Source organism: Pipistrellus hanaki (assembly GCF_964339955.1).
Source record: "Pipistrellus hanaki genome assembly, chromosome: 6".
Lineage (NCBI taxonomy): Eukaryota > Metazoa > Chordata > Mammalia > Chiroptera > Vespertilionidae > Pipistrellus > Pipistrellus hanaki.
In genome coordinates, this window is record NC_140508.1 from 36,970,279 (window position 1) to 36,991,855 (window position 21,577).

A 21,577-nucleotide genomic window follows, 5' to 3' on the forward strand; every position below is an offset into this window, starting at 1 on the left:
TTTGAGCTGTGCACCACCAGGAGACATACTCAGAAGCACTGGTGCTGTTCCAGTAAAATCAGCCCAAGGACTCTGGCTCCCAGGCTTTGAGGGCCAGTAGAAATGGGTTGGCATCAGGTCCTGCCATTAATGAGCTGGGATTAGGGCACGTTACCTGGCTTCTCCAGGCCAGTTAGTTTCTCCTCCATGAAATGCACCACGGCACACCTACTTCCTATAGATTCTCAAGCTTGTAACTTGAGAACCACACCTACGGGTTCTGATTCCAAAGGTCTGTGGTTGGGCCCGACATTTTTCATTTCTAACCAGTTCCCAGATAATAATGAGGCTGCTGGATGGGGACACCTGGAAAACCACTGTTCCAGGAGGAGGTTCCAAGTGGTTCCAAGAAGTCTGATGTGAAACTCTTGTCGCAATTCCTTGCAGAAGCTGCTAGGCAAGCGAGTGCCGCTATTGCTCTTTGTAGCCCGCAGAGACCGCCTCCGGGCACCCCGGTCCACAGAGGACCACCCTGATTTGGGGCGACGTCCAACCCACAAAGCTGCCTGCAGCACCTGTGGCCGGAGGAAGGGAGGAGCGAGTGAAAACGCGGGAAGGGGCGGGGCCAAGCTGCTGAGGGGTGTGGCCAAGGGGTGAGGGGCGGGGCCAAGCGCGCGCGCGCTGCTGCGCCTGCGTGCGGAGAGGGGGCGTGGCTCGAACTCCTGGCCGGAAGCTGGAGGCTGCAGGGGCAGACCGGCTGGCATCCCCTTTCCGGCTGGTCCCCATGGAGGCGCTGGGGAAGCTGAAGCAGTTCGATGCCTACCCTAAGACTCTGGAGGACTTCCGGGTCAAGACCTGTGGGGGCGCCACGGGTAGGCGGCGGTGGGCGGGGGTCGCGGGGAGAGGGGCGTCCTGGAGTTTGGCTGGGCCTCCTGCAGGCAGCCGGCCTGTCAGGGGCTGCGGGAGCTGAGCCGAGGCCGTTCTGCCCCTCGCCCCCTGCCCTGCAGTGACCATTGTCAGCGGGCTTCTCATGCTGCTGCTGTTCCTGTCCGAGCTGCAGTATTACCTGACCACGGAGGTAAGGGGCGGGGCCGAGGCCGTGCGCGGGGCCGGACTTTCTAGGAATCGGGTCTTTGCGGATGGGGATGGGGATGGGAGAGGAAGAGGCAGGAGGCCAAATCTTACTGAGGCAGTGCCGCCCAGGTGCACCCTGAACTCTACGTGGACAAGTCACGGGGAGATAAACTGAAGATCAACATCGATGTGTTTTTCCCGCACATGCCTTGTGCCTGTAAGTACCTTCCCCCGGTGGGAATTGCAAATCCCAGGGTTCTCAGGTGGGCCTCCAGATTGACACCTCCAGCTTTAGACTTAGCTGGACCCCAGGACAGCCTCCTTCCCTTAACCCACTGCTGCCCCAAGGCAGGTCAGCATTCCCCTACCCTCCAAAACCCAGATTCCCTTGTCCCTGGGACCCTAGTCCCTTACCTGACTAACTCCTTCTAGATCTGAGCATTGATGCCATGGATGTAGCTGGCGAACAGCAGCTGGATGTGGAACACAACCTGTTCAAGCAACGGCTGGACAAGGATGGCATCCCCGTGAGCTCGGAGGCTGAGCGCCATGGTAAGTGGGGGCGGGGCCTGCTCTCCCATCCCAGAGCTCAGCATGCCTAAGCCCTGCGTTCTGACAAGCGGGCTGTGGCTGGCCCAGTGACCAGTGAAGCAACTGTGACCCGGAGAAGTGAAATGGCTTGCCTAGGGTTCCCCAGCTATTAATCGGAGCGGGCAGAAATCCAGGCTTCTGGCCTCTATCTGTGAGTACACTCCCTGGCTGCCATTCTCAAAGGTCCCAATTCTTGCATATCATGGTTTGAGAAACAGAAGTTTGAGGACATATCCTTGCAAGTATTTTCTCCCATGCTGTAAGTTGCCTTTTCTTTTTTTTTTTTAATATATATTTTATTGATTTTGTACAGAGAGGAAGGGAGAGATAGAGAGTTAGAAACATCGATGAGAGTCCTTGATCAGCTGCCTCTTGCACACCCCCTACTGGGGATATGCCCACAACCAAGGTACATGCCCTTGACCGGAATCGAACCCGGGTCCCTTCAGTCCCCAAGCCGACGCTCTATCCATTGAGCCAAACTGGTTTCGGCTGCCTTTTCATTTTAATTGTTTGTTTTGCTAGCAGAAGCTTTTTATATTGATGTAGTCCCACTTGTTTATTTTTGCTTTTGATGCCTGTGCTTTTGGTCAAATTAAAAAAATGATTGCCAAGACCAATGTCAAGAAGCTTTTCTCCTATGTTTTCTTCTGGGAGTTTTATGGTACCACGTTTTACATTTAATCCATTTTTAAAAAAATATATTTTATTGATATTTTACAGAGAGGAAGAGAGAGGGATAGAGAGTTAGAAACATCGATGAGAGAGAATCATCGATTAGCTGCCTCTTGCACACCCCCTACTGGGGATGTGCCCGCAACCAAGGTATATGCTCTTGACCAGAATCGAACCCGGGACCTTTCACTCCGCAGGTTTCGGCACATTTAATCCATTTTTAGTTAGTTTTTATGAGTAGTTTTTATAAGTAGGGGTCCAGTTTCATTTTTTCCATGTGAGTATCCAGTTTTCCCAGCACCATTTATTGAAGAGGCTGTCCTTTCCCCATTTTGTACCTTGGAACTTAAGTAGGGAAGTAAGGACACGAAGGAGTGGTAGTGTCAGTGGTGTCAAAGAATTGGTGGATTCCGCCGAAACCGGTTTGGCTCAGTGGATAGAGCGTCAGCCTGCGGACTGAAAGGTCCCAGGTTCGATTCCGGTCAAGGGCATGTACCTTGGTTGCGGGCACATCCCCAGTAGGGGGTGTGCAAGAGGCAGCTGATCGATGATTCTCTCTTGTCTATGTTTCTAGCTCTCTATCCCTCTCTCTTCCTCTCTGTAAAAAATCAATAAAATAATATATATATATATATATATATATATATATATATATAGAGAGAGAGAGAGAGAGAGAGAGAGAGAGAGAGAGAGAGAATTGGTGGATTCTGCATACCAGGGGTAGTGAACTGGGAAAATAAGGATAAGTAGTTGAATACTTGACATTGCATTTTTGAAAGTTTGAGTAATTGCTAATGATAAGGTCTAGGTGTAAACATGGAAATGGATAGCTGAGGTGAGATGACAAAATAAGAAGAGTATTGGAGGACAGGTGGTCAGGTTATTGAATATTGAAATTGCCAATTATGATGGGGTAGTTAAAGAGTAGGAGCCAGTGCAGAGACAGAGGTCTGAGAAGCACTATGGTGAAGTGGTTAAGGAAATACACTTTGGAATTGGAGCTGAAATCTGCAGTCAGTTCTCATCTCTGAGCCTCAGCATCTTCTCCAGTATGATAGGGGTAATAACCTCACCTTCATAGAGTTATTGTGAAGATGAAGTGAGATTATAACTTTTATTATTCCCAAGCCACAGGCCAAAGGGCCCGTGCAGGGCTTGTGAGTAGATTTCACTGAATCTGCCCCAACTAATGCCTGCCTCTGCTCTCTCCTTAGAACTTGGGAAAGTTGAGATGAAGGTGTTTGACCCTGACTCCCTGGACCCTCACCGCTGTGAGAGCTGCTATGGTGCTGAGACCGAAGACATCAAGTGAGCCAGACCCCGGTGGGAAGGGGCTGTTTGCCAGCCTTCCTCAGCCTCAGTCTGACTCTTTGAAAGTTGGACCAAGAATTTAGAGGGGATGGGGGTGTGTGCCTCAGTAACAGATCCTGGTGTGAGTGCCAGGCCCTGCCTGCAGACCTGGGCAAGAAGCTGAAATGGTCCTTGCTCTGGTTCAGAGGTGCTCTCCAGAGTCCAACCGCCTGATTCCACCCATGTGTCCTTGGGCCTAGCCACATAACCTCTCTGTGAATGGGGATGATCGTAACACCTTTCTCAAAAGAGTTACCTCTGGATTAAATATGTGTACCGGGTATACTCTTTGTAAAGCACTGAGATGGAAAGCCTAGTTCACATTATTAAGCCCTTGATATATAGCAACTGCTATTATGTTTCCAATCTCCTGACCTCTGAGAGGCTCATTCAGAAAGTCTGCCGTGGGTCCTGGGAATATGCTTTGTTTTGTTTATTAATTTTTATTGTAATAAAACATATATGACATAAATGTTACCATTCTAACCATTTTCAAATGTACAATGTAGTGGCATTAACTACATTCATAGCATTGTGCAATCATCACCACTGTCTGTTCCAAAACCTTTCATCACCCCAAACAGAATGGGAGTGTGTGTGTGTGTGTGTGTGTGTGTGTGTGTGTGTGTGTTTAATATACTTTTATTGATTTAGAGAGAGGAAGGAAGAGGTAGAAACATAATTGAGGAGAGAGAGTCATTGATTTGTTGCCTCCTGCACCCCTCAACCCCCCACTGAGAATCAAACCCACAACCCAGGCATGTACCTTGACTGGGAATCAGTGACCTCCTGGATCGTGGGTTGACACTCAACCACTGAGCAGCACTGGCTGGGCAGGAATATGTATTTTTTTAATATTTCTGCTGCCACTGAGGAAACACGCTTTGAGAACATTTGGTGGTCAGGGATGAGGCTAACAGACTCCATTAGCAGGCAGAACTGCTCAGGCTTTATTTCCCAAGGGGCCAGCACTGTTTTGTGCTTTTCTGACACTCAGCCCGTGCCTCCTCTCCTGCAGGTGCTGTAACACCTGCGAGGACGTGCGGGAAGCGTACCGCCGCAGAGGCTGGGCCTTTAAGAACCCGGACACTATTGAGCAGTGCCGGCGAGAGGGCTTCAGCCAGAAGATGCAGGAGCAGAAGAACGAAGGCTGCCAGGTGTACGGCTTCCTGGAAGTCAACAAGGTAGAGGAGGGGCTGAGGCGACGCAGGGCCAGCGGGGCCCCCTCCACTGTGAGCCTCGGGCCTGCGTAGGCCCTCAGGGGACAGAGGGAAGAGAGGAGACAGCTGGAGAATGAGAGGGAATATCCCCTACAGGTGGCTGGGAACTTCCACTTTGCTCCCGGGAAGAGCTTCCAGCAGTCCCACGTGCACGGTGAGTGACCCTCCGTCAGCCGCGCGGCGTAGTCCCTGCACCCCGGGCGGTTTTGAGCGCCCTTCACCTGCCCCGTGTCCTTTCGTCTTTGGCCCAGAAAAGACCCTCCCATCAGGGTGGCAGTTGGTACAGCAGCTAAGAGCACAGCTGAGGACCCAGACTCCTGGGTTCAGATTTCAGTTTCAGACCTTACTGGCTGTATGACACTTTGAGAAAGTTTCTTAACCTTTTAAACAATTTCCTACTTTACAAAATGGTGATGACAGCACTCATCTCCTAGGGTAGGGGTGTCCAACTCAATCAGAGAAGGGGCCAAAATCTAAAATCCGGCCTAAATTGCGGGCCGAATGGTTTACTGAACAGTCATAAACTGACAATGTCATAAACTGACAGCGGAGTGCAGTGATGACAGCGCGGTGCGGGCCACATTGCAAGGCCTGGCGGGCTGGATTTGGCCCGCGGGCCTTGTGTTTGACACATGTGTCCTAGGGTATGTGTGAAGCTTAAAACCTGTAGCCTAGAGCCAGGCTACGGCAGGCACTTGTTTAAAAGGCAGCACCCAGTCTCTGCTGAGCTGCATGTGAGGCTTTGAGGGAAACAGTGGGGTTGGGGCACAGGTCCTGCCACTCCCAAGCTGTGTCACAGTTGGAAGCAGTGAGCCCTGCTCAGTTTGTTCTTCTGTAAAGTGGGGCTGACGATACTAGGACTTACCTCACAAGGTTGTTCACGGGTATGAATAAATGAAACTTAAGCTCATTCATTCGTTCATTCATGCACTAAGTATTTAATTAATCACCGACTATGTACTGTATGCTAGTCTAAGTGCTAAAGATACAACAGTGAACAAAACAAAGTCCCTGCCCCTTAGAACATTCTAATAAAAAACAGACAATAAACAAGTATGTGAAATATATAGTATATCAGATGCTATTAAGTAATGTGGACCAAAAAGGCAAGATCGGGCATGGGGACGGGGGCTTAGGTGAGACGACACGTGTGTTCTGTTTTCTATGGGGTGACCAGGGAAAGACTGACGGGGCAGTATTTGAGCTGACCCTGTGGGCGTCTTAGGGAAAGTGCTTCAAGCAGAGAGCATAGCAAATGCAAATCCCTAGGTAAGAATTCAAGGTCCAGTAAGAAAGTTAGGATGGCTGCAGCAGAGTGAGCAGAACTTCACATTAGAAAGAAGGTGAGAGGCCTAGCTGGTTTGGCTCAGTGGATAGAGTGTCGGCCTGAGGGTCCCCGGTTCCATTCTGGTCAAGGGCACATGGCCAGGTTGCCAGCTTGATCCCCAGTAAGGGGCATGCAGGAAGCAGCCCATCAATGGTTCTTTCTCATTTTTGATGTTTCTATCTCCCCCTCTCTCTCCCTTCCTCTCTGAAATCAATAAAAAATGTTTAAGAACAAAAGAAGGCGAGAGCCCTGGCCAGTGTGGCTCAGTTGATTGAGCATCGTCCATGCACTAACAGGTCGCCAGTTTGATTCCCAGTCAGGGCACATGCCCAGGTTGTGGGCTCAATCCCCAGTAGGGAGCATGCAGGAGGTTGCCTGTCAATGTTCACAACAATGTATCTCTCTCTAAAAATCAATAAAAAGGAAGAAGAAGGTGAGAGAGGGAAGGAGGCCATGTCACGTAGGGCTTGGAGGGGCATTGTACAGCCTTGGGCTTTTACTCTGAGATGGGAAGCCCTTGCAGGGCCCTGAAGAAGTGGTATATGATCTGACTGAACTTTGAAAAGGCGGGCAGCACTCTGCTCTGTGGAGAAGACTGTGGGGGGAAGGGCAGGACCAAAGAGGCCAGTTTGGAGGTTTTTGCAGTGACCAGTCCAGGCACAAGGTGGTGGGGCGGGGCCAGAGTGGTGATAAGATGGTGAGAAGTGACTGCATATATCTTGAAGGTAGAGCTGAGAGTTGTTGCTGAAGGAAGTGAAGGGTAAGAGAAAGAGGAGTTAAGGTTTTATACCTGAGTAGGAGAGGGATAAAGTTGCATTTAGTGAGAGGGGAAGATTCAGGGGAACAGGGTTAGATGGTTGGAGGTGGGGAACATAAAGCAGGTGTTTGTTCAGCTTTTGACAGGTTCCGACCAAAGGCATTTAGATCCAGGATGTCTAGTATGTAGTGGGCTATTCAAGTCTGGAGTTCAGGAGAGAGATCTGGGGATACAAAGGTTATAGAGTCATCAGCGTATTTAAACCCATGGGGCTGGATGACATTGCCTGGCAGTGAGGATAGACGGAGAAGAGCAGAGCTCAAAGCACTGAGCGCTGGCTTCCAGCATGAGAGGACCAGGGCATCAGGAGGAAGCAGCAGAGGAGGTTAGTCAGACGCACCAGTGAGGTGAGAATGCGAACCAAGGGAGGGGTCCTGAGAGCCAGGGGGTGGAAGTGTTTCCAGAGCAGGATCACGGTCAGAGCTTCTGGACCAGGAATAATTGCCCGAGGATGTACATGGCGTGTTATCCACCCTGACAGAGCAGTTTGACGGAGTGATAGGGAGCACCCAGAGGAAGAAATGGGCAAGGAGTTGGAGCCAGTGAGTGTATGCAACTCCAGCTGTAGCCTCTCGAAGGGGAGAGAGGCTACAGCTGGAGGGAAATGGGGAGTCCAGGGAGGGCTTTGTAAGATGTGTGATGTGGGAACCCCTTTCACGTCGCGTGGTGCAGGGTTCAGGTTCAGAGTTTGCGTTTTGGAGAAGGCCGCACACAAATGAAAGAGACTAGAAAAGTATTAGTTTGGGAATATTGGGGGCCACCTCTAGGGGGAGGACTACCCCTCCCCCCCTCTGGCTTTGCTATCCCTTTATTAAGGTTATGAAATACACCCATATCCTTTAGGCAGGAAATTCCAATAATAGCCAATCAGCAAGAATTTACATAAGAGGAACAGGTGGAGGCTGCTTTAGCTACCAAAGTCTCAACTAAACAATGAGTGATTAGCTCCGACAGTTCAGAGCAATTAAGGTTGACCAGCCTTCGATTCCCTGTTCACATCTCTTTATTAGTGACAATGATCGGTTTTGCAGTGTGATATGTTAATCTGCTGTCGAATTAAGGAGAGACAAAGTGATGCTCCAGAGATGAAAGGGACAGTTAGTGCAGTGAGGACCTTAAGAAGGAAAAAGAAGACAGGATCTAGTGCCTCTGAAGTATAGGAAGCTCAGACTTGGCACCAGGAGGAAGGCAGACTGTTGGGTAAAGGTAGATTGGCAGCTGGGTGATAGGGAATCGCCAAGATCGGTAACAGAGTCACGTGGGAGAGATCTCTGACAGCCGGTGGCTAGGACCTGGGAGGACTGGCCTGGGGCTTTGGGTGGGGCTCTCAGTAAGGAAAACAAGGGGGGCTAGTTGGAGGGATAGTTTGCCAGGAGCTGCAAAGCTGGGGGGTTTTAGGGGAGATTGAGGGACAGTGATCCGAACGAAAGTGGCATTTAGGAGCAAGGAGGACCTCTCAGACCAAGGAGAAGGGTGGGTGTGGGGAATAGTCACCATTGGGGGCGAGGGACGCCAGGGAAATAGTCCTTCCAGGGAAGTGCCCGGCTGCGGCTGAAACAAGAAGGTGGGGGGTGTTTGGAGGTTGAAGATGTAGAGGTTTTGCTCATGAGTAACAGGCCCATAAAAGGTCTGGGAGGAATGGGAGTCAGGATCATAGTAGGTGACAGGAGTCTAGTGGGTGAGAAATGACCTGACAGCCCCGAGCTGCCCGTGGCTAAGGTGAGCAGGAGCAATGGCCCCGTGGAGGCAGCGCTGCTGGTTTTTCAGGCAGTCTGTGGGTGTGAGGCCGAGTGTGGGGAGGGACAGGTAGGTGGGTCTGGAGCCCCCTCTACCCTGGAAGGGGCTGAGGAAGGGTGGACTTATTGGGATTGTGGGAAGTTGGCAAGCTGTTGGCAGAGGACCTGAGCACATGCAGTAGGAGATGGTGCTGCAGGCTGCAGTAGTATCTGCTTCTCAGCCTGGGCTATTGTCAAGAGTCAGGGAGCCCAGGGCGAAGGGGGTTCAAAGCAGGAAGCTACAGTAGTCCAAGGCCAAAAGTCTAGCTCAGTTGAAGGGCCAGGACCTAGTTCTGACATCCTTTTGACTTGGGTGGGCGAGGAGGAGAGGTTATAGAGCGTCCGGCACTTTTCCATCTTAGATCGGACCTGTCCTCAGGACAGACCTTTGCAGAGGTTACTGAGGCCCTGGGAGGGCAAGTGATTTGACCAGCCTCACACAATTAGAAAAGTGGCTCGGCTCTAGGTCTTTTGTTTTTTTCTAGGCCACCTTACTCCTGCCCCCAACCCTCCTTTAACTCTTTCCTGCCCGGGGAAGGGCTCCTTTGCATCAGGAGGCGGCTTGTTAGCTGAGTCCAGGCCCTGCTGCTGAGGCAAAAACATTCCAGTCTTCCCTTCTACTACATATCTTCTTGCTTCATAGTCCTCATTGTAAAGCTCTGAATTTTCTCTCTCTTCCTCCCTTCTCTCCCCTTCTCGCCCCCATGCTGCAGTCCATGCTGTGGAGAGTAAGTGGCCCTGACCCTGGGGAAGCCAAGCCCCCACGTCTGGGGTAGCCTGCCCATCCAGGATGGGGGAGGTTTGGATGGGCCTGGGTTGGGGCCTTGTCCGGATGACTATAAAAAGCACTGGGACATATTTGAGTTGGGGTTCCTTGCCGCAGGAGGAATCAGGGTCAGAGGGAAGGAAGAACTGACTCTGGAACTGGTGGGACGGGTACCATAGGATTTCCTTCGGGAGCTCTGAGGGTAAGGGCGGAGGCATCCGGGAAAGAGCCTGGGCGGCATTCGCAGGCCCCGCCTCACGTTGGGATTCAGTGATTGGCCATTGTGAGAGACCAAAGTTGGTGGAGCCTGTTTCCTGAGTGCAAGCAGGGCCTTGGTGGGGGTGAAGTCCCAGAGCGATGCCCACAGAGGGCTCCTACATGCATCAGGGAAGAGCTGGGATCTGTGTTCTTAAGACGAACGGGCCCAAGGCAGGCCCTTCCCGGCTGCCCTCAGTAAGGCCAGGCTGGGAGGGGAGGGGAGTGAGGGGTCAAAGAAGAGCTGGGTGGGTCATACTCCAGAGGGAAGATGAGGAGGCCTGAGCGAGGGCTCTGAGGGAGCCAGGTGGCCAGTCCTGCTCCACCAGGTGACACTCTCCCCCTTCTCTTCTAGTCCACGACTTGCAGAGCTTCGGCCTTGACAACGTATGTACCGGGTGAAAAAAATAGAGAGAGGATGGGGGGGAGATGGTTGCTGCCTTAATTTCTCGTAAGGACATCAGGGGTTGGGGAAGCAGATAAAAAATATATACCACATTCTGATAGGGGATCTAGACTGAAGGTTGAGTAACTGGGGTGACTTTTGAACTGAGACCTGGGCAGGCTGGGGTTGGATAAGAGCATTCTGGTCAAGGTCAGAAGGGACATGGCACTTCTCATGAACCACAAGGGCCAGAGCCATTGTGGGTGGATGAGCTGGAGAGGTTGGTGGACGCTGGTCCACAGGACTCAGGGGCCATGCTGAAGGGTCTGGTCTTTGTCCTCAAGCAGTGGGAGGCTGTTCGCCTGCCTTAACTAGGGTCATGACATAATCTGATTGGCGTATTTTTTAAGATCCCTCTAGTGGCTGGGTTTGATATAGGCTGAAACAGAACAGGAGTGGGAGCTGAGGACCCTCCAGTCTAGGTTTCCTTGGCTTGAAACCTCAGGGAAAGCTAGCACCTGCCACTAAGGGCCCTTGCCCGTCTGTGTTTGCCTAATGTGTACGGATTCAATCGGAACCTCAAACTCCGGAACCCCAGCAGCCCACAGACTCTGTGAAGGTGGAGTTCCTAAGTGGGGAGGGGGTGCCTGTCTCAGATTCTCCAACAGGGCCCTCCCTCCCTCCCACCCCATCCCCACACATCTACTCCCCAGACCCAGGTGTCCCTGGCTTCTACTGGCCTGCAGAGCTTTTGACGGGGTGGGGTCTGCTGGGGCGTCCGTGCTCTGAGTCCCAGGTGTTGCTTACAGATCAACATGACCCACTACATCCGGCACCTGTCATTTGGGGAGGACTACCCAGGCATTGTGAACCCCCTGGACCGCACCAACGTCACTGCACTTCAAGGTACCAGCCTGGAAGGTCACCCCCAGCTCCCAAAGCCCGGCCCGGCACCCATGCCCCGTGCCCTCTCCTCCCTGCAGCCTCCATGATGTTCCAGTACTTTGTGAAGGTGGTGCCCACGGTGTACATGAAGCTCGATGGGCAGGTGAGTCTGCAGGAGCTCAGACAGCAGAGGCCCTCTCGGTGTCAAGCACTGGAGGCCCTTCAGCCTGGGAAGTGGAGTGCTGCTCTTATTCCCACGTGGTGGGTGACAGCCAAGGCTCCGAGAGTGTAGGCGATGTGCCCACCGAGGCCCGGGCTGTCCGATTTGAAAGGACTTGCTCAGGCTGCATCCATCTGTTCCTCCAGTGCCCACTGTCTGCCTCACTGTACCCCATGGCCTGCCTGGGCTGGGGGCTACCTTTCCTGGGCCCCCTGCTCCCTTTCTGCTGTGGCCCGCGGAGCAGCACCTCGGCAGACGGGTAGGATGCGTGGGACTGAGTTTGCAGTCAGGCCCAGCCTTGCCAGGTGCTCATGGTGCGGCCTTGAAGAGCTGCTTCTCACCCATGGACCCCCGTTGTGAGGATCCGCCATATGGAGCTGGGACTGGTAAACTCCAGAGAGCTGGTGACCCGCGGAGAAGCTGGGATGGTCAAGCTGGAAGAGGGCGTCTGGGTGGTCCCCAGGCCCTGCCATACTCATTACCAACATGGCACCTTGTTTCTCCTCCACAACTCTCAAGGTGCTGCCAGACTCAGGCAGGGACAGGGGCAGGGTGGAGGGGGTTGGGAGTCAGGGTGTAGACCTGGCCCCGGCTCAGCCCCCATCCCGTCCAGGTGCTGAGGACGAATCAGTTCTCTGTGACCCGACATGAGAAGGTCGCCAACGGGCTGCTGGGCGACCAGGGGCTTCCCGGAGTCTTCGTGCTCTACGAGCTCTCGCCCATGATGGTGAAGCTGACCGAGAAGCACAGGTGAGGGCGGGGAAAGGGAGGGCACCCGGCCTGGTGGCAGCAGGGGTGCCTGCTGACCCCCCACTCCTCTGCCAGGTCCTTCACACACTTCCTCACAGGCGTGTGTGCCATCATCGGGGGCATGTTCACAGGTTAGTAGCTCTAGGGAGTCTGTTGGGGGTGGGGGGTGGGGAGTGTAAAGTCTGGGCTCCCCACAGATTTTGGTTGGGGGAGAAGGGGCACCTCCAGGCCAAGGGGGGATGCCGACCTGGTGAGCAAGGCTCTGGCGGGCAAGCCAAGGGCCCTCGTCTCCCCCCAGTGGCTGGACTCATCGACTCGCTCATCTACCACTCGGCACGAGCCATCCAGAAGAAGATTGATCTGGGGAAGACCACATAGTTGTCCTCTTCCCCTCCCCCTTGCTGTTCCCTCTTTCTCCTCTTCTCTGGTTCTGTGGTCATTTTCCCAGCCGCACCCCTCCGCCCCTCCCGGAGTGTCTTTTCAGCCCCAGGTTGATAAATCTATTGGTTGTGATAGTACTCACTGGTCTCTGTGTGGTTCTTGGGTCAGAACCTGGGGACAACCGCTCATCACAGCCACTTGTGGAAGGCAAGCAGGACTGACAGGTCAGGCCAGGTGCCCCCGGGAGCCCCACGTGGACACTTCCTGGTGTACAGGCGTTGTTCGGACTAGACTGATGCGGGCCACACAGCCCTCTCCTCCGCCTCCTCACTGTGCTCTTTGGGCCTTCTGGTGTCAGCCTCAGGGCTGAGACGGGCCTTTGTAGGATGAGTCTCCTGGAGCCACCACAGCTCCCAAGTTCATGAGCGTCTGAGTCCAGTGTTAGTAATAGAGCCTTGGGAGCAGTGACAGCTGAAGCTAGGGCCCCTGCCACTCTGGCTTCAGTCACCTGGATCTGTGACCCTGCTCTGTGCCAGCCCTTGCTGGCTCCTGGTGCCAAGAGCTGAAACCAGTTTAACTCAGTGGATAGAGCGTCGGCCTGTGGACTGAAGGGTCCCAGGTTCGATTCCGGGCAAGGGCATGTACCTTAGTTGTGGGCACATCCCTGGTGGGGAGTGTGCAGGAGGCAGCTAATCGATGATTCTCTCTCATCGATGTTTCTAGCTCTCTGTCCCTCTCTCTTCCTCTCTAAGAAATCAATAAAATATATTTAAAAAAAGAAAAAAGAGGTGTCCAGCCAGATCCAAGGCAGACTCCTAGGTGGAGGCAGAACTGAAGAACAGGGAAGGGAGGTAGAGGCAGTCATTCTGCAGCAGAGCTAGCATCAGACCCCAGCCCTGGCCTCAGCAAGGGCTTCCCGTTAGAGCTGCCCAGTGTAGAACCAGGCCCTGAGACCTCACCACTCCCTGAAGCTGGTAGTTCATCCCGTCATGTCTCGGGGGGTTCAGTGTAAGACAGTAGAGGGGGAGAAGCAAAGGGAGGACAGGAAGCAAAGGAGGGTGGTGATAGCAAAACCCCTGGAGGCAGACAGCCCCGAGCTCCAGCTCTGAGGTGATCACTTATGACCTGAGACGTTGGACGTGTTCTCTGTCTACGGGCACTGGTCTCACCTGTATAATGCGGGTGATGGCTGTAGAGAGCCTTGTTTTTTGACCACCCAGGAACCATCCCCATTTGTTATCAACATCTTGAATTTCCTCTGGGAAGCCCCCTCCATCCTCTCAGCTAAAGGTTTGGATCGATCTCCCACCCTGAGCTCCAGGGGAGGGTTCCATCAGCACATCCCATCCCCCTGGTCACGGTGACAGTACGAGCCAGGCTGTAAGGACTAGGAAGCTTTCCTTCGGATGTGAATGGGGACACATGAGGTTGTCGCAGCCATCCTGCAGTCCCCAGGGGAGACCCTAGTGGTGAGTGAGCTGCCCCCAGAGGATAGCAGAGCCTAGAGGCAGAGAACCAGTCTTGGTGACATTTGAGCCCTGTGACAAGCTGCACTCGAAGCCAGTTTGTGTTGGGATTGCTAATACTTGCAGCCAAAAGAGTCCTTAACTGATGTGGCCACCCTCAGAGTTGGTGAAGAATAAGTGAGTCATTGAGCCTGTGAACTGCTTAGCTGTTATAAGCAGATTAGGCAAAAGGGACCCCGCCATTGGCAGGAGCAGTGCCTGACCACCGCATTCAGGTGGGCTCTCAGAGGGTGTGACACCTCACCAAGCAGGCCTCAGCCCTGAGCCTCCTGCCAGGTCCTATTCCCGGTGGTGGGGCCACGTGGTCAACTTTCCACCCTGTGCGTTCATTTTCCCAGTGAGTCCCCGGCATCTCTGTTCTCTGCCCCTGAATTCTGCACTTTCTCAGGCATCAGAGTGGACGTGAGTGAAGGTTTATTCAGAGAAAGCAGTGAGCCCGGGAGTAGGAGTGGGGGGATGGGTGCGAAGAGAGCAGTGTCCAGGTCAGTTGGGGCCCGGGGGGTGGTGGAGGGGCTGGAAGATGACCTGGCTGATCTGGCCGGGCATGCTGTAGAAGACCAGGAGGAGGAAGAGGATGATCAGCGCCAGCAGCACCAGGAGCACCAGGATGCGCCAGTACCGGCGCCAGATGAAGAAGACGAAGGTCTTCAGCGGGTTCACAAACCAGTTGAAGGAGGTTTTGGGGCGGCTGTTGGGGAGCAGGGCAGGGGGTCAGGCGACTGGAATGATGAAGAAGCCCAGCCCTCTGGCACCTCCCACTCAGGCTCCAGCGGCCTCCAGCCGCCCGCTCACTTGGGCTTCTCCAAGGGCTCGGGCTCCTTGCGCCCCATCCCCACTGGCCGCTTCTCCGCCTCCTCCACCGTCAGCAGCTCAAACTCTGCCTCCACCTTCCCCTGGAAAAGAGGGAACGGGCTGAGCTCTTCGGTGGCTCAGACCTGGCTCCCGCCAGCCCAGGCCTGGCTGCACCCACCGTGAGGATGTAGACGTTGCCTCCGGAGTCTGCAAACTCTAAGTCTTCTGGCCGGCCCTTCCTCCTCCTCCGCCGCCGCTTCCTGCCAGCCTGGGCCTCCCGCTGCTCCCGCTGCTCATCCTCCGGCTCCCGGAGCTTCACCACCGGCCACCAGCCCCGCACGCGGCGGCAGCGGAACAGACTGCACCGGGGCCCGGCCCCGCGGCGGGCCAGCCGCGCGGAGCACAGCTCCGGGCCCCGGGCGCCCCGCACCATGTCCGGCAGCTGCAGCTCCAGCGACCCTGCGAGGCCAGAGCTCCCTGGGTTAGGCTGGAGACCGAGGGGTCTCTGGGCCGGGGCAGGAGGCAGCACAGCGGGGTTGTAAGCCAGGGCATCAGAAGTTAGCATGTGGTGGTCAGGCCCCGCGGTGGACCACACACCACAGCCCCCGCGGAAACAGGGCCAGGGGCGGGACCAGACTGCTGAAGCAGCACCCCAGGCCATGGACTGGGCGTCCAGAGCAGCCCGAGGACTGAGGCAGCGACTTTGGGAAGGAATGGAGGTCGTGATGCATAGGGCTGAATAAACTTAGTAACTAGGCCGAGAGCAAAGTTAGTGACCGAGGGCCTGAAACCCAGGGTGGGGCTGGGTTAGAACAGGGAACCAGGGCCAGGAGGGCAGGAGTCAGGCTAGCTGAGGTGGAGGAGGCGCCGCAGTACCGAGGAAGTCGTAGTCCCAGACCTGCAGGACCAGCGCGGCGGGCTGCCGGAGCTCCGCCTCCTCCAGGGCGAAGGGTCCGGGCCGGCGCCGGACGCTCACCTCCCGCTCCGTGGGCAGGTAGTCGAAGCGGAACACGAAGCGCCAGTTGAAGTTGCCCTCCCCGGTCAGAGAGTTGAAGTGCACGTCTGTCTCCTGCTGGTCCTGCTCCAGCCCCTTCACCCAGCTGGAGCCCAGGGGAGGCAGGGGGCCGGCTGAGGGCATCAGCTGGGACCAAGCCCAGAACCCAGCCTGCCCCTGCTCACCCACCATGCCAGGCCCTCCCCCCCCCAGCTCCAGGCATCTTAGAGGGCCCAGCCCCAGGGCCCGGCCCAGCCCCAGGGCCCAAGCCCCAGCCCCAGGGCCCAAGCCCCAGCACCAGGGCCCAAGCCCCAGCACCAGGGCCCGGCCCAGCCCCAGGGCCCAAGCCCCAGCCGGCAATCTCACCTGAGGATGCAGGTGTTTGTGCAGCCCAGCGGGCAGGCCTACCTTTTCACATAGATGTCACTGGACATCTCTCCAGTGAGTGGGTTCACGTCATCCAGAACCACATCCTCCGTGTTCCAGATGATGACTCTGAGCTCATAACTGTTGGGCAGGGGAGGGGGAAGGGAAGAGGGGAAGAGGGGAAGAGGGGCAATTCAGATTCTTGAGAGGAGTCCTGGGAAGGGCTTCGGGAAGCAGGAAGGACCTGGCCAGGGTCACTGACATTGAGCACCAGTGTGGGCCAGCTGGGTGATCGGGCTGCTGTGGTCCCATGAAGGGTAAGGATCACTGACACCCAGCATGGTTTGCTGACCCAACTGAAACAGCAAGGTTCTCCCTCCCATAAGTTTGGGATTAAATCCTGAAAAGCTGAGTCATGTAGCGTCACAGGCAGGGTTGGAGCCACAGTAAGCCAAAGTGACATGCAGCCTGAGGTTTTGGGGTGCAAAAGGGGGGCTCTGAGCAGAGAAAGCCAGACTGCACAGAGAAGAGGGAGAAGAGGAGATAGAATGGCAGTGGCAGCATACAGCCCCTGGGGGACAAAAGGAGGGGCTGCAGCATTCTCGTTCCTACCCAATAGCCCCGGCCTTGGCTGTCATGGGGTGTCCTGGGTATCTCTTCTCTTACCCAGTATCAATTTCCCTCATTTGTTTATTTATTTTTTAAATGTATTTTATTGATTTTTTACAGAGAGGAAGAGAGAGGGACAGAGAGTCAGAAACATCGATGAGAGAGAATCATCGATCAGCTGCCTCTTGCACACCCCCCACTGGGGATGTACATGCAACCAAGATACATGCCTTGACTGGGATAGAACCTGGGACCTTTCAGTCCACAGGCTGACGCTCTATCCACTGAACCAAACCGGTTTCAGCAATTTCCCCTCATTTATTGACAGCACCCTGATTTTCTGTTGGTGACAGTCCCCCCCGCCCCCCACTACTGTTAATCTGTGTGATTCTGTTGGGGTAGACAGACCCCCCTACCTGGCCCAGAGGGGGTACCTCACCTCAATTACAGTCCCCTGACCACACTGAGTGGTTCAGAGATCAGCGTTTGACACAAGCTGGCCCAATGAGAGTCACCCTGAGACTTGTGCTCCAGTTGGAAACGAGGTGTGTATTTTTCTGCTCATGTATAATAGTCCAGTTGGTCAGATGTAAACCTGGCACCATTAGAAGCCATCTTGCCCTCAGATGTGAAAGTCTCCCTGAGAGTGGCACCAAGGAAAGCAGAGCCCAGAGGTGCAAAGTGACAGATGACTGGCAATATCTTAAGTGCATGCACACCACACAACACTCTACCCTATCGCTCAGGGCAGAAGAGGGCTTATTGGTATTGGAAGTGACGGACACCCAACCCACAGCAGCTGATTAAAAAGGGGTGGGGAGGCCCTGCCAGCATGGCTCAGTGGTTGAGTGTTGACCTATGAACCAGGAGGTCACAGTTTGCTTCCCTGTCAGGGGCACATGCCATGTGGGGCAGCCAATCGATGATTCTCTCTCATCATTGATGTTTCTATCTCTTTCTCCCTCTGAAATCAATAAAAATCTATTTTAAAGGGGGGAAGGATTTAATGGCTCACCAATTGAAAAGCCTGTGTCAACAAGCTCTGCCTGCTTCACCGGGCTCAGGTGTTTGGAAGGCCCTTTGGCAGGTAGTCCAAGATGTGCCCACCCCATGGGAAGAGGGGCCAGGACTCTCTCACCTGATTGGCTGCCGAGGCTTGATGTCAACTGGGGGTGGCGCAGGCACATTATGGGGGAAGATGTCAATCCACATGTGGAGGGATCCCTGTGAAGTGGGACCAAACTGCAGGATCTTGCTGGGGTCCCTACCTCCCCCAACAACCCAGGTGGAGAGAAGAGCTGGGGTCAAGAGGGAATGGCTGAGCCCGGCCAGTGTGGCTCAGTGGGTGAGCATGGACCTATGAACCAGGAGGTCACAGCTGCATTCTCGGTCAGGGCCCATGCCTGTGCCTGGGTTTCAGACTCAGTCCCCAATAAGGGGCGTGCAGGAGGCAGCCGATTAGTAATTCTCTCTCATTATTCATGTTTCTCTCCATCGCTCCCTCTCCCTCTCTAAAATCAATCAATATATATTAACATATGTATTAATTTTTTTTTTTTTAAGAGGGCATGGTTGGTCAGATCCTGGGTAGTGAGGACGAAGGTGGAGTCTGAAATGGAGGTTAGGTTAGGGGTTGAGGCCCCAGAAGTGGAAGGTTGAGAGAAAAAGTTAGATCTGGTATTTTCGAGGTCCAGATCCTAATGACCTGGTCAGCTTGGGAGTGCCAAGTGTGAGACTTAGTGGCCCAGGGGTGGGAATCCTTCAGGACCAGAGTCAGGGGAGGGGTATGAGGTCCAGGAAGGAGATCCAAGACTGGAGTGGGAATGCTAGGGACCGGGTTCAGGAGCCAAAATCAGAAGCGGTAGTGCAGTGCCCAGATGGAGGTCTTAGGAAATGGGCATCCTGTGGGCCCAGGGTCCAGCACCAGCTGGGAGTCCTGGGGTTCTGGAGTTGGGTGCTAAGCCCTCCCTCACCTGCAGCAGCCCCGGGCTGCGGGGATGGTACAGGGGCCGTGTTTCTACATGCTCAGGTACCAGCTGGATCCCCAAACCTGGCATCTCCTGCCAGCACCGCAGCACAAACAATGCCTGGGCCTCCTCAGGGACCTCACTTGCCACGTTAGGTCCTCGTCTGCCTGCAACAAGAGGTGTGTGAGGTTGAGTTCCACTCAGCTCCCAGCTCTCCTCCCTCCCTCCCCCATCCTTCAATCGAAGCTCTGAGCTGAAGCAGCTGCTGTGGTGGACAAAGTCTATGGGCTGGGCGCGCAAGTCCACATGCACAGAAAGTGGGATGCTGCTGCTGACACCCCTTTTGTCAGTGAAAAGCCAGCAGTCACGAGGGCAGTGGGATAGGAGGGACGGTGGCCTTTGCATAAACACTGCTTAGAGACAGACCACCAGCCATTCATGAGGCCTGAGGTCAATTCTAAAGCACTTTCTGTTGTAGGGGACCCCTGATGGACCACCTGTTCTGGGAACAGATTAGCTATTTTGGGGTCCACTTTGGCTCTCTGGCGATCCAATAAAGACCATTTTCTCCCCACATCCAGGAACCTCCTCCTTACTTAGCCAGACTCACCTCCTGTTTGCAGAAGGAAGCAGGCTCTTTGGGCACCAGGGGTCCCCTACACCTTGTCCTACCATCTTGCTCACTCTGGGCCATCCGGCAGAGAGGGACTGGTACCTGGGGGCAGGGTCTCAGGCGATGTCGGGAAGACTTTGCTGCCCACCTTGACTGCCCCGGCTCGGTATTCAGGGGCGGGGAGGCCATAGCGTTGGCACAGCCCCGCCAGGATCTGCGAAGGCCGGAATGCATCACGCCAGGCATTGTACCCATCCCTGCAGGCAGGAAGGGAGTATGCCTCATTGGGGACAGCCATGGACACAGCTGGGCTCAGGGGCAGGGGTGGGACCCTTGAAGACATGGGATCCAGGTCCATATCCTGATGGAAGTCGGCTTAGTCGTTGCTATGGTAACCATGAAAATAAAAAATGTATGCCAGGTGCTCCTGTGAAGGAGATACTAATACTATGACCTCCATTTTGAAGATGAGAAAACTGAGGCTTAGAGAAGAAAAGTGTCTCATTAGTTACAGGATCCCAACTCCCAAGCCCAGGTCTTGACCACTGAGCTTTAGTGTCTTGGTCATAGAGAGGTTTCCTTGCATGAAATCAAAGGATCTGCAGACACTAGTGGAAATGTGAAGTTGAATGTCTTTGGAAAGACTAAGAATGGCTCTTGAGGGCCCTGCAGACTCACACGTCATACTGGGAGGCCAGCCCACAGTTTGCCCTGTGGTGGCTATAGAATCGGTTTTCCAGGTCAATGTGGGTCTCCCCGATGAGGTCGTCAGAACCGACGAGGTCATGGTCAAACACAGCCACAGTCAGCTCTGGCTCAGCAGGGAGAGAGATGCTGAGCTCCAGGACCCTGGCCAGGAGGGAGAATGGCTGAGGACACCTCCATGCCCCAGGAAGCTGTCTGATGTGGGTAGGAGTTCCAGGGGTCTCAGAAGCTTCTGTCCATTCTCCCACCATCAGCACATAAGCTGCCTGAGCATGAGTCAGACCACTTATGTCAAAGTTACTCCCCAAAACCTAGGGCCCAGCCTCACTCTCCAAAGATGGGGTTCAGCTGCTTGGGGATGTAGCGCTCCTTGGTGTCCCGCCGCTCCCGGCCAGCGCTCACCACCACGTAGGGGTCTGCTTTGCCGTTGGGGTCCGCAGGAGCCAGGCTGGTGGCCTAGGGGACAGCGTGGAGTGAAACTGAGAGAAGTGCCATTGTCACACCCAAGACTTGCTGAACCGAATCTCAGATTGAGTAGGAGCGGGGGGTTACCAAGGAGAGGTCTCACACCAGAAGAAGTTAACTAGAGGTTGTCCAAGATGACTTTTATTCGATTTTAAATTAACTGTGAAATACCTAAGACATATAAATAGGTATAACAAAAAATACAAGGAATGAAACAAAATATATGGGATATGCATAGGGCTTCTATTCAATTTATAACTTTTCGTATTGTTTGACTTTTATTTTTTACAATGAGCATATTGATTTCCAGAGGGGAAGGGAGAGGGAGAGAGAGATAGAAACATCAATGATGAGAGAAAATCATTGATCAGCTGCCTCTTGCATGCCCCACTCTGGGGATCGATTCCGCAACACAGGCATGTGCCCTGACCGGGAATCAAACCGTCACTTCCTGGTTCATAGTTAAAATTAAGAATTTTAGCTGATGCCTGGACCGGTTTGGCTCAATGGATAGAGCGTCGGCTAGGGGACTGAAGGGTCCCGGGTTCGATTCCGGTCAAGGGCATGTACCTTGGTTGCGGGCATATCCCCAGTAGGGGGTGTGCAGGAGGCAGCTGACCAATGACTCTCTCTCATTGATGTTTCTAACTCTCTATCTCTCTCCCTTCCTCTCTGTATAAAAATCAATAAAATATATTTAAAAAAAAAAAATTTTAGCCGGGACCGGTTTGGCTCAATGGATAGAGCGTCGGCTTGGGGACTGAAGGGTCCCGGGTTCGATTCCAGTCAAGGGCATGTACCTTGGTTGCGGGCACATCCCCAGTAGGGGGTGTGCAAGAGGCAGCTGATCGATGACTCTCTCTCATCGATGTTTCTAACTCTATCTCTCTCCCTTCCTCTCTGTACAAAATCAATAAAATATATATTAAATTAAAATTAAGAATTTTAACTAAATAAAAGAATAGGACAATGAGCATATGTGCCCAGCTTAATTAATAAAATTCTGCTACCCAGCCAGAGTGGCTCAATGGTTGAGTGTCAACCTATGAACCAGGAGGTCACAGTTTGATTCCCGGTCAGGGCACATGCC

General features: G+C 54.0%; 2 protein-coding genes across 3 annotated transcripts in view; one reads left to right on the forward strand and one right to left on the reverse strand.

Moving 5' to 3' along the window:
* The first annotated feature begins 686 nt into the window (after nt 1–686).
* On the forward strand, nt 687–12,587 carry ERGIC3 (ERGIC and golgi 3). Of its 2 annotated transcripts, XM_084887960.1 has the most exons (14): nt 689–851; nt 987–1,057; nt 1,183–1,270; nt 1,486–1,605; nt 3,534–3,627; nt 4,688–4,853; nt 4,986–5,043; nt 9,522–9,536; nt 10,185–10,216; nt 11,024–11,120; nt 11,198–11,262; nt 11,933–12,069; nt 12,145–12,200; nt 12,368–12,587. In XM_084887960.1, exons 1-14 carry the CDS (start codon nt 764–766, stop codon nt 12,445–12,447), a joined length of 1,167 nt encoding a protein of 388 aa, XP_084744086.1. In that variant the 5' UTR covers nt 689–763; the 3' UTR covers nt 12,448–12,587. The 2 variants fall into 2 exon arrangements, with proteins under 2 accessions (XP_084744087.1, XP_084744086.1); XM_084887961.1 differs by lacking the exon at nt 9,522–9,536 and having other exon boundaries at nt 687–851.
* Nucleotides 12,588–14,427: 1,840 nt separating this feature from the next.
* Nucleotides 14,428–21,577, reverse strand: part of LOC311624115 (fer-1-like protein 4) — a gene marked incomplete at its 5' end in the record, with an annotated part of 30,458 nt that continues 23,308 nt past the window's right edge. The window contains 10 exon segments of the mRNA XM_084886966.1: nt 14,428–14,664; nt 14,769–14,869; nt 14,947–15,245; nt 15,645–15,868; nt 16,171–16,269; nt 17,876–17,961; nt 18,711–18,871; nt 19,420–19,574; nt 19,996–20,166; nt 20,351–20,478. Coding sequence (XP_084743092.1) covers nt 14,460–14,664; nt 14,769–14,869; nt 14,947–15,245; nt 15,645–15,868; nt 16,171–16,269; nt 17,876–17,961; nt 18,711–18,871; nt 19,420–19,574; nt 19,996–20,166; nt 20,351–20,478 — 1,629 coding nt within the window. The 3' untranslated portion in view covers nt 14,428–14,459.

Excerpts from the sequence above, each read along its gene's own strand:
- ERGIC3 (XM_084887960.1), top strand. The coding sequence starts at position 764 with ATGGAGGCGCTGGGGAAGCTGAAGCAGTTCGATGCCTACCCTAAGACT. Across the intron at positions 3,628-4,687 it reads GCTGAGACCGAAGACATCAA|GTGCTGTAACACCTGCGAGG; the intron begins GTGAGCCAGACC and ends CCTCTCCTGCAG. Across the intron at positions 10,217-11,023 it reads AGAGCTTCGGCCTTGACAAC|ATCAACATGACCCACTACAT; the intron begins GTATGTACCGGG and ends TGTTGCTTACAG.